Source organism: Gracilinanus agilis, chromosome 4 (genome assembly GCF_016433145.1).
Source record: "Gracilinanus agilis isolate LMUSP501 chromosome 4, AgileGrace, whole genome shotgun sequence".
NCBI lineage: Eukaryota > Metazoa > Chordata > Mammalia > Didelphimorphia > Didelphidae > Gracilinanus > Gracilinanus agilis.
Window position 1 is genome coordinate 519,115,272 of NC_058133.1, and position 11,413 is coordinate 519,126,684.

The window sequence follows — 11,413 nt, forward strand, 5'->3', positions numbered from 1 at the left end:
CCTTCCCTTCCCTTCCCTACCCTTCCCTTCCCTTCCCTTCCCTACCCTTCCCTTCCCTTCCCTTCCCTACCCTTCCCTTCCCTTCATCACTTTAAGCCATCTCAGATCCAGGAGTGATATTGCTTATGCATTTAAAAATTAGTAATCTTCGTATTTTTCAATGATTAAACATGATTTTTTTCCCTTCCCATCTCTCTTCACCCACTAAAAAGAAGGGAACGAAGGAGGGGCCTGTGTTTCACATAATCACTGTCCTGCAAAGCCCAGTCTACATCCTTTTGTCATAAGATGGCCATGGGCACATTCTTTTTTATCAGTCCTCAGGAATCCTGGTTAATCTGCACTACATAAGTGCTCTTAGATCTTTGAGAGTCATTCTGTTTCCTAATAGTCCTGCTACTGCATAAACTGTTCTTCTGGTTCTGCTCAGTTCACTCTGTAGCATCCATCTAAATCTTTCCATGTCTCTGAAACCATCTTTTTTTCCTCACTTCTTGGAGCACAGTATCGCTCCATTAGATGAATATACCGCAGGTTATTTGGCCTTTCTGCAGGGGATGGGCAGTTTCCAGCTTTTTTTTTTGCTGCTATAAATATTTTTGTACATAAAGAGCCTTTTTCTCTTTCTTCGATGTCTTTGGGTTATAGCCTTGGCGCAGGTCTATACCCGCTCCCCCAGAGATTCTGTGAGAACACAAAGCTCTCCACACAGCCCAGGGTATTGATATTAGAAGAAAAGGCAAGTACATGGATGGTTTGCTCTTCTTGCCAGAGTTTTTCAGTTGGGGGCGGGGGGAGCTCTACATTGTCAAATGAGGAAATGAGAGAAACTGAAGTGCGTGTTTTCTTCTAAATTCATGCCGTGTCCTAAAATGATTCTGTTTCGTTTGCCCTCTGGGCTAATTCGATAATGATATTTGTGTTATTCTTTTATTTCATACATTTTCATACATTACCAGCTATCTGGAGTCGAACTTCCCGAGATAGTTTCTCTCGATCAAACCTTTCTTTGAAGCAAATACTCTGTCATTAACTCTTAAAAACTTTTACATCGTATGTACTAAAACAGCTTCCTTTTCCGGTATTTGTGGCATTTCTCACATAACAGCTTCTCATGTTGCAAAAATGTTTCTTTGAAAATTTTTAAACTTTGTAGAAAAACTTGGGACCCTTTTTCTCTCTGGCTATTCTTCTCCATTGAGTTGAGTTGGTAGTAAATCAGGGGGCCGGCCAGCCCTGAATTTCGCCACCCTGACACACTTGGATTTTAAACCGACGACCCATTCAGGTACTTGGTTTACTTGGGTTGACTCCTGTGACTATCAATCACTTCTATTCCTTTGAGACATTAACCCGCTCCCCTGTTTACTGCCATGTGTCTATCCAATCTGCCAAGGACTGCCTTGTGCCAGCTTTCAAAAGTATTTCCTCCTTCTCTTGCTATCCTGCCTCACCACATCCAGACAATCATCTATCACCTCCTCGCCCTACTCTCAGGGCTCCAGTGGGAGGAGAGAGAGACTGTACCCTCAGCACGAGTGGGGTTGGGGCAGGAGAGAACCACCAGGAAAAGAGGGATGGCCACTTTGTCTTGGCAGGGCAGCCAGTTTAGGCAGAATAGCTTCCAGTCCATTTCTGAAGTCTGTGCTAGCTGCCTCATGGACTTCCCGCCCCTTCGCCCCCCAGACCTGTCATCAGAAGCTGCCCTGCAGTAGAGCCTCGAGACATTTCAGGCAATCTCTCCCTGCCCTGAGAAGCCACAGATAAATAAGTCTGCTAGCTAATAACCGGGCAATAGGGCATGCAGGTATGATTGCAATTGAATTGAATGTCAGATTACAGCCTTAATTGCCTATTCTGAACTATTTTATGTCAGGAAGAAAGGAAGCTAATAATAATTCAGCTAGTGTTTCAGACGGAAGCCCAGCTGGTGTGTGGCATGAAAACACTGAGCCAGAACCAGCAGCCAAGTTAAAAGGTAAGAATTCTCCCTGGCCAACCCTTCCCCTTCTGCAGAGGGACTCCGGACCCAGAGCCAAGGCCTTGTACCTTTAGTTTTCCCAGAGGGCCTTGTCATAGGAGGCTTTCTCTTTGGAAGGGCCTTCCTGTAGGAGACATGTAGGAGTCACAGACCTGGCAGTTAAAGGTTTACAGAGTGCTTTATAAATGGCATCAGTGACTGAGATCAGCTCTGCCCTATCGTCATGAGGGGTCCGAGCATCAGAATGGGGGGAGACTTGCCTCGGCCCCCCACTCTCTGTTTGTAGAAGGCTTTTCTGACCTCAGGGCTCCCTCACATTAAGCCTAGCACTCTCTAGACTGTGCCATTGCTTTTGACCTCAACACAAAAGGGCCGGCAGCTTCTCCTGGGCAGCGCTTTCTTATGGCATTGTGGGATTTGGTGGCTTCTTTAGGGAGAGAGCCTCTCAAAAGTGCTCATCTTGGAGTACTTTGCAGGTTAGCTCTTATTCCCTATATTACTAGTGCAACTGAGCATGTGAGAGCAAAGGTCCAGGCTAGGCTAATGTGAACGAATGGGCAGTTGGAGCTCTGAACTAGGGTCGGAACTTCTCCAAATTGTGAATCGTCAGGCATGTTTTTCTGGATTTTACTTACAAGCGATGCCTTGTTCCTGAGTAAAGCAGCTCTGGCCTCTCTGGAGATAAGAGCTCTGGAACGATGGCCTGATGTATAGCCTTCCTCAAAAGGATGACAGCCTATGACTACTCCCAGGGAATGGAGGGCCGTCCAGCAACTCTCGTCCTCTGTGGAGGAGAGCAATGAGTCCGTGAACGTGGGATACAAGTTCAGACGCCCTCGGGACGCTTGTTAATGTTGTAATTGTCCGCTGCTCCTACGGCCAATTTACAGGCACGTGAGACAGCCACCCAGATGGGTCTGCAGGGGGTTTTGTCCTGGCGTTTCCTCAGCTGTCTGTCTGACTACTTTAACAAGAGCCTTGGATTCCTGTGGGGGTGGGCGTAGTTGTACACGTGCCACTCGGTGACTGCTTTGCCACTGAGTCACGGTACAAGGCAGCACCCGCTGTGAGGGGGCCCGTGGCCAGTTATGGACTAAGGCGAGGGACAGCGCTTCTGCCTCCTTACCGTTCATTGGCATGTCTGTGGAAGGAGGTCCAACTGGGCCCCTGTATAGACACCTGGGAAGGATAGGGACAGGGCTAGGGATTAGAGCTGAGACTTCCTTGGTATAGGGAACTCCCAGATGAGGAAACTCCTCCTTCCAGTGTACGCATTACTTTTGTGGACATCTTGAATTCATGGACGGAGGACTGCTGGGTGGCTGTGGAGCTTCTGAGAGGAGGCTTAGAAGGAGGACTCCCGCCATGCCTTTGAGGGCTTTATTTAGTTCCAACATCTGTTGCCTAGCTTTGTGTGACACATAAATATACCGTCTACAGGCGGCATCAGTCATTACTTGCTCAGCTCCTTTTGACCGTTCTTAGATGTATATAGAAGCTCTTGTAACAATTGAAATACTGATTCATTGAAAGTGTTACCAGAAAGGTGGCTAGATGGTTCAGTGGATTAAGAACTAGGCCTAGAGATGGGAAGTCTTGGCTTCATATTTGGCCTCAGACACATCCCACATGTGTGACCCAGAACAAGTCACTTGGCCCCCATCAGCAGCCCTTAGCGCTCTTCTGCCTTCCTTGGAGCCAATACTCAGTATTGATTTGAAGATGGAAGATGAGGGGTTTAAAGATTAGTTAATTTTTTAAAAAGTGTTTCTAGTCATTAACTTTCATAGTAGCTGTTTACCGCTGGCGATTTCCTTAATTGACAAACACTGAATTTTTTGAGGTTAAAAAGGATATTGAGGGGGCATCTGGGTAGCTCAGTGGATTGAGAGCCAAGCCTAGAGACGGGAGGTCCTAGGTTCAAATCCGGCCTCAGACACTTCCCAGCTGTGTGACCCTGGGCAAGTCACTTGACCCCCTTTGCCTACCCTTACCACTCTTCTGCCTTGGAGCCAATATACAGTATTGACTCCAAGACAGAAGGTAAGGGTTAAAAAAAAAAAAAAGGATATTGAAAGAAGTGAACAATGTCTTCTCTAAATGGCATGGAAAAGAAATTGAGCATTTGTGAATAACAGGGAAAGCGTCCCTCAGAGTAATAAGTGCCTCATGTGTGAATGCAAGTAGAAGAAAATCATGAGCTTCCACAGAAGTGTCTTTTCTCTTCCTTCTCACCCGATGTGTGGACAGAGAACTGGCCCGTCCAGATAGGTGGGAACAAAAAGGATTTCGCTTCCCCTCCCATTTTTAAAATGTTTTGGCAACCTGGTTCCGTGGCTTCCAGGTCCGGAACAGCCCACTCTGAAATGTCTTTCCCGTTAATTGTGGTTTTTTTGCCTTGTTGCCTAAGTAGGAAGCAAAGTAGGCATGTTTACTCTGAACACTGAAATACATAAAACAGGAAGGAAATGGGAAATATGAGCATGCCTGCACATATATGAAAACCTACATATATACACACATTACATATGTGATAATGAGTATATTAAATTGTTCTGTTTAAATTTTCAACCATGGCAGTGATTATCTGGCTATATGCAGGCAACAGCCAGGAAAGCAGAAGAGAAGCAAAAAGGTCATAATGATTCTTCGAATGAACGAGCCCAAGTGGAGGGCGGGAGGGACACATCAGGAGGGTCTCTTCATCTAAGCGGGTCGTGCTCACTTGCCTCCTGGGGACATTCAGGGACACCAGTATGTCAAGATAATAAAAGTGAATGTATTTTCTTTTTAGGTGACTCCACTAGCGATGCAGGTAAGCTCTTTCTCATCCTCTTACTGCTCTATCTAGGTGCCTGACTGCATGCTTTCCGTGTCCTGTGTGCTTTAATAGGAGTAGTGGGCAGATGGGCATTGCTTCAGAATCGCCCTTTGGAAGTAATTCAGACACAGGCTTGGAAGGGGCTCTAGAGGGCCCTTAGCCCAGCCCAGAGTGATATAGGAATCTCCTCTAAGAGAGTGATGGGCAAACTACGGCCAGCGGGCCAGATGTGGCCCCTTGAAATGTTCTATCCGCCTGCATGACATTATTCCTAATCTGACGGACACAATACAATGAAACCTCTAAAGAGTTGCCTTAGAAACAGACTGACAGAGGAGCGTTTCCTTTCCTTTGGCCCCTCTTTAAAAAGTTTGCCCATCACTGCTCTAGGCCATTCTCCAAAAGGGACTCTCTGGCCTTTTTTGGATGACTTCTAGTGAGAATGAACTGGCCTCCTCCTTTCCCAGACATCCATTTCTGCCCTTACATAGCTGTAATCGGGAGGAATCTTTCCTTACATCAAGACTTAATCCACCTCTTGGTAGCGTCCATTCATTGTGTCAAGTCCTTCTACTAGAGACAGAAAAAATTCAGTCTAATTCTCCTTCACTGTGATTGTCCAGAAGCCCAGTATTCTGAAGGCCTTCTGAGCTATCTCCCAACCCATCTTCCATCTAACTCCCTAGTCGGAGCCTCTCTAGGACAAACATTCCAAGTTGCTTCAAGTGAGCTGTGTGGAGCGTGTCCTCTGAGACCGGTTCCTGGGCCCCGGGTGCCCCTCAGCTTTGCACTAGCACTCCTAAAATGTGCCCAGAATCAGTGAGCACTTATTAAGGGCCCACTTTGTGCCAGGCACCGCACTAAAAGCCGGGGGCACCAAGACAGTGCAGGAAATAAGCCTTGCCCTCAAAGAGCATGATGAGAGAGACAGCATGCACCAGCATAGGTCTTTATGAGATGATGCCACAGTAGATGGAAGATAGCCTTAGTGGGGAAAACTAGCAGCTTGTAAGGAGGGAGAAAAGCCTCCCACCGAGACTGAGACCATGAACTGAGTCTTGGAAGAAAGCCAGGCATTCTCTGATGATGAACTCCAATGAGAGTAGCATGCTCTGCATGGGATATCATGGGGCAGGAACAGAGCAGGCTCCGATGGCTGGCCCCAGATGGTGGATAGGACTAAAGGAGCCACAGATGGGGAGGGATCAGAGGGGAAGGAACTCAGTGCCAGACAAAGGAGGTTCTGCTTGTTCCAAGAAGCCAGGGGGAGCCATTGGAGGTTATTGAGTAGGGAGTGGTCAGAGCTGCATTTTGGGAAAATGCCTCTGAGTCGAGGATGAATAGGAGATGTGAGAAACCAGAGGCAGAGGCTCAAATAAGCCACTATTGCAGTCAACCTGAATATGTTTCTGGACTAATAGTCTGACCAGGCCACACACTTCACTGAATTCAGAGGAAGACACTTAGCTGAACCAAACCCCAAAGCAGAAAATGCCCACCTTCAGGAACTTTCCTTGTACAGGACATTTGTAAATAAAGCACTGAGATGGTAGAGCCTGGAGGAGGTAGTGGAATAGTTGCCTACAAATGTGGGAAGGGTTGGCAAAATTGGTTCGTGGGAACCCAAAGAGCAGTGCCAGAAGCCAAGCGGGATGAAGCAAATGGATCATGGAAACAAGGAGAGTGATGGGGAGAGCCATGTCCAGAACTGGAACAGGAGAAGGTCCTAGTAAAGCGAAATGAAAACTGGTCCTTAATTTCCATAGAATTTATTACTCTTTACTTGAAATAGAGGGATTTCAGCCTATTCTGTCAGAACATGGCTATCTGTCTCAGCCATCGTCTTCTCCCTGCTTCTCCAAGGGAACAGAGAGAGACCACTTCCTGGACCCCCCTCTTGTATTTCTTCTCCTTTACCCCTGGATCCTAACGTGATCCTTTCCGAGTCGTGTGCCTGGGTCGCTCTCCCATGACCTGTGTTTGGAGCGCACTCACGTGATGTACACTCGTGTCACGTAAGCTAGCAGGCTGGGGACACAGGTAAGACCCCAGAGGATTCCCTTCACATAGAGGCTGCACGGCCAGTGGTCTGGTGACCATTGACATGGTGACCATTTTTCCTACTGCAAAACCCTTTGCTTCTCTGCCTCCACCCAAGTCATTGGACAAATATCCAAGTCACAGAGTGTCCAGTGCTCGGGCACAGGTGCCAGTATCTGAGGCGCTTTCCCCAAGAGCCTCCTTGGAGTCGACATCTTTATGTTAAAGACTCTTCTCTGGGTGGACCGCTCCGCCGCTCTGAATCTGCTCCATCTCATGGCGATCTAGCCTGGATTTGGAGAGGCAGCGGGTGTCTGGACGGCCTGGCTTCAGCTCTTCCCTCAGACACTTACTAGCTGAGTGTCTCTGGGCATCAGGTTCACTGTCTGTAAAGTGGTGATAATAGTAGTACCTCCCCCGCACGTTGTTGTGAGGATCCAAGGGGATGACGTGAGATGCTTCGCAAACCTTGAAAATGCTATGTATGCGTTCTTTAGGAAGTAATGTTTCTAAGCTACTTTGCCAGCCTTGAAACGCTGTAGGCATGTTGGCCATCTTAGCCTTTTGGGGAGGGATTAGAGTTCAGCTGGGTCCCAGGGCAGCAAGTCACTCTGTGATTTTCAGTGATTTCCGTGATTTGTTTAGATGGATAAAATGACCGCTTCCAGGTGACTAAAGAAGTATTGGAGATGTCGGCCTGTCCTCTGCAGGCCCCCGAAAGCATCACCTCCTGGGCCCTGGATGGTTCTGATGGCAATCCATGCTGTGGTGGCAGGGCCTTGGGCTGAGTTTCTGCCCTCCTGTTGCTCTGTGGTGTTGTCTGTTCTGCACTCAGGTGGACAAAATGGTAGCTCTCTGGGACTCCCTATGAATGCTGGGGGATGGCCACTGCTGCCACTGCCAGACATTCGTCCTTAGTGTCCACGTAGGTGATAGGAGACATTTTGTCAAATTCTCTGTGAGAAGCTTTTCTGTGTCTGGTTTTAAAGAGGCTGGAGATGAGTCTGGCAGGATCTACTCTTCTCTAAATTTAAATTTAAAACATTTTATTGATATCTTTTGGTTTTGCTTCACTGTCACTTCCAGAGGCCATTCCTCCTCCCTTCTCCTTGTAGCAAAGGATTAAAGAGGAAAAGAAAAGGTCACCTCCCCACCATGTGTCACATGAGTCAGCCAAGGTTTTCCGACCTGCACACCCAGAGGTCCCCGCCTCTGATGAAGCAGGGGAACCCACTCTTTTATTCCTCCTTTGCAGCTAAGCTCAGCTATTCATTCTAAATAGACAGGATTTGGTTGGTTTCTTTTTTTTTTTTATTTGATTCTGTGTGTGTGTGTGTGTGTGTGTGTCTGGTACATGTTGTAAACTACTGATAAAATGCTTATTGGGGGATTCTTTTCCTGGTTTTGCTTATTTTGCTTTTCAGCAATTCCTGGAAGGTGTTCCATGCTGCTTTGGATACTTCTTCTTCATTCTCATAGCTCTCTGGTCATCCATCATATTCAGCTCCTGGAATGTCTGGCTCTTTCCCTCTCATTAGGCAGCTGCTCTGTTCCCAGGTCTTTGCCATCCTACACAGTATTTCTTCACCTATTTGACCTCGGTGGGACCTTTCTTTTTCTCTTGAGCATCCTTAATTTTCTATGGCACGACCCATTCAGGATGAAGTCAGGCCAGTTCATTGTGCTTAGATGTTCACTAACTCTCCCATGAGTGAGGTTGTCGAGAATTTTGCCAGGAATGGAAACAGAACTTACTGAGTTTGCAGAGTCTGGACTTTTCTGATGCCTTTTCTTTCTTTTTTGAATTGGAACATTCTTTGCCCTTCCCGAGTCCTCTCGTACCTCTCTCCCCTTGTCCACCTTGTCAGAGATCACTGACTGACTTGGTAATTACATTTACTAGTTCTTTTCAATACTTTGGGTTGTGGTTCTCTGGGGCCTGGAGACTTGACCTCCAAGGAAATGGGATACTCTCTTCCTTTCTCCTGTTTTATCTTGGCTTTTAGCCCCTATTTTCCATTTCTAGTCTGTCCTTGCTCAACCAGAGTTCATCCTTCTTTGCAGAAAAAGATAAAATCAGCATTCCATTTGCCCCCATTATCATTCCATCCACCATAGTGCAAACTCAGCCTTCTGTGGTAGCTTCAACAAATGCAGTGGTTGAGGATGTGGGACACAGTTATTGTGGTTGTTAGTGTTGTGATGATAAGAAGAAATCGTACGCTGTTTCTTTTTGTCCATCCCTGAGATTTCATTAGTGTGGAGAACTCCCCATAAAGACACTCCTTTTATCACTGTAGAGCAGTGCCGCCTCTTCTTGGAACCCTGTCCGGATTCACACAGCCACTCCATGTCAGAGGTCATCCTTTCTGGATCCACTGTCTCATCCTCCCTCTGTCTCTCCTGACATTCCGCTTAGAGGATCAGGCCACTGCTCTGTAGTCGTCCTTTGTTTAGATGGTCTGCATGTGTCCATGAAAAGTCAGAGTTGCCTCCTCAGCCTTAGGCTCTTTAGGGGCTCCCTGCCCGCCCCCAGCTCAGTGAAATTGCTTTTGCCATGCTTTTCAGAATTTCCTTCTTGAAAACTTTTACTTCCACTTGTGTTAATAATTTGATGTGCACAACCCAGATCAAATCACTTACCGTCTCTGAGAAGGGGAGGGAAGGAGGGAGGCAATTTGGATCTTATAAATCCAGAAAACGTATGTGGAAAAATGTTATTATGTGCAATTTGGGAAATCCAATATTTCTGAATAAAAAAGAATCCGGGCAAAGGGATTTTTACCAGGTCACTCGGAATGCTTCACAGTTTCCTTTCACCAAACCAAGGGTACCTTTCGACCTCGGCTCGGCTTTCATGAATCCCAAGATGGAAAGAGGTCAGTTCTCCCATTTGTTTCCATCCTCCTGGAGCAATTGGGTCCTGGTTGATTAGAATCAGATTTGGAATAGAAGTTCCCCTTATTGGCTCCTTGACCTTTTGGTGCGGGAGTAGTCATTGGTGTAAAGTGGATGGGACTTGGCAGTTGATTTAATGTGTTAGTGAGGGGGCAGGAACTGAACCTTAGTGACTGGAAAGAGGAATTCCTCTTAAGACATACTCGAGGAATTCAAATCCCATTCTCGGGGGCTCATTTCTGAGCTCCTTCCGACTCTTTCTTGATCTTCTAATGCTCCCACATCAGCAAACAGCAGTAGAGAACAAACACTCCTCAGAAGCTTCCCATCTTTCCTAGGACTTTGTCATTAGTAGCCATACCTCCTTCCTTCTTCTGGTAATACCGTCTCTCCCCAGAGAAATCGCCCACAATTGGGGGTGACCATCTGGCTTAATGAGTCTCAGGGGAGTGTGCCCCAGGCAGTGAGCAGGGGTGTCAGCTTGTTCTTCAACTTCCGCAGCCTGTCTCTCTTCTGGTCCCACCAATGGTCTCTTGTTCTTCCACCTCACAAGGGCCTGCCATTCCCTCGATGAAAATATGGGCAGGAGATAATAGGCATAAAGCACTGGGCGTACCTTAATATGGCAGCTGATTATACACACGTACATACAGACATGTAGAAATATGTAAGATCTCATTCATTTCTTCTTCTCTGTGTTTCTTTCAGCATTACCCTTAGCCTCTGCTGTGTGTGTGTGTGTGTGTGTGTACACACGTGTGTGTGGTGCTGGGGGGCGACACTTCCTGCCCCCTGACCCATTTTTTCCCCTGGTGCTCTCTCCATATAACTAGTCATTCCTTTCCTTCCAAATGAGATAATAGTAATAGCCCAGTGCCCGGCACATAGAAAACATCAATGAATGCTCATCCCTTTTCCTTTCTCTTGCATTTCCCTACTTCCCCGCTAGAATATTGCATGTGCCATTGTTTAGAAATGCAAATTATAAGTTTGTGGACGAGGGTGATGCCTGCCGGACCTCAGCAGTCTTGAGGAGAAACGATTTCTTTGGTTTTCAGACATGAATGGTCTTGTCTCTCTTCTAATACTGGTCGATTGTATCCTTTCTAAAGTCTAGACCTTCCGTGGTGACCTACTGACAGTGACTCAGTGACTGTAAATGTGGCCTGCATTGATAGACCGGGCTCCTTTCAGTTTTCCTGATGAGATCTTTCTGTGTTTAGAAGGAGAAGTTGGAGTCGTTTCCCAGGAGAAGCCGGTGATGCCAGAGAATATGGAAATGTCCAGCGAACTCGCAGCTGGGATCCCTCAGAGGTGGGTGGCTTTTTCCTCCTATCGGCTGCCCATTATGGCTTTACAGAAAACAAGGACCAGAGTCTGGTGCCCACCGTGTGTGGCATCAGTTTCCCCAACATTCGTGGAAATTGCTTGTTTAGTATATATTGGGTCATATCTCTACCAACGTGGCATCCCTTTCTGTGGAGGCGAGCCCACGTCTGACCTTGTTTAGAGAAACATTCTCCCATTTGCAGGTGCCTGAGGATCCACCTGCTGGAGGGGCTTCCTGCATCCCTAATGGCTAGTTAGGAGATGTATGTGTCATGCCATAAGGCTTGCAAAACACTCTGTGTGTGTGTGTGTGTGTGTGTGTGTGTGTGTGTGTGTGTGTGTGT

At 46.9% G+C, this 11,413-nt stretch overlaps 1 protein-coding gene across 4 annotated transcripts in view; it reads left to right on the forward strand.

Annotated features, from left to right (window-relative positions):
• Positions 1-11,413, forward strand: part of TRAF3IP1 (TRAF3 interacting protein 1) — an 81,105-nt gene that overhangs the window by 35,631 nt on the left and 34,061 nt on the right. For 2 of the 4 annotated variants that reach the window (XM_044673374.1, XM_044673373.1), the window contains exons 7-9: positions 1,877-1,978; positions 4,776-4,796; positions 10,964-11,054. In XM_044673374.1, coding sequence (XP_044529309.1) covers positions 1,877-1,978; positions 4,776-4,796; positions 10,964-11,054 — 214 coding nt within the window. The remainder of the gene's footprint in view (positions 1-1,876; positions 1,979-4,775; positions 4,797-10,963; positions 11,055-11,413) is intronic. The other 2 variants (XM_044673375.1, XM_044673376.1) reach the window with 2 other exon arrangements.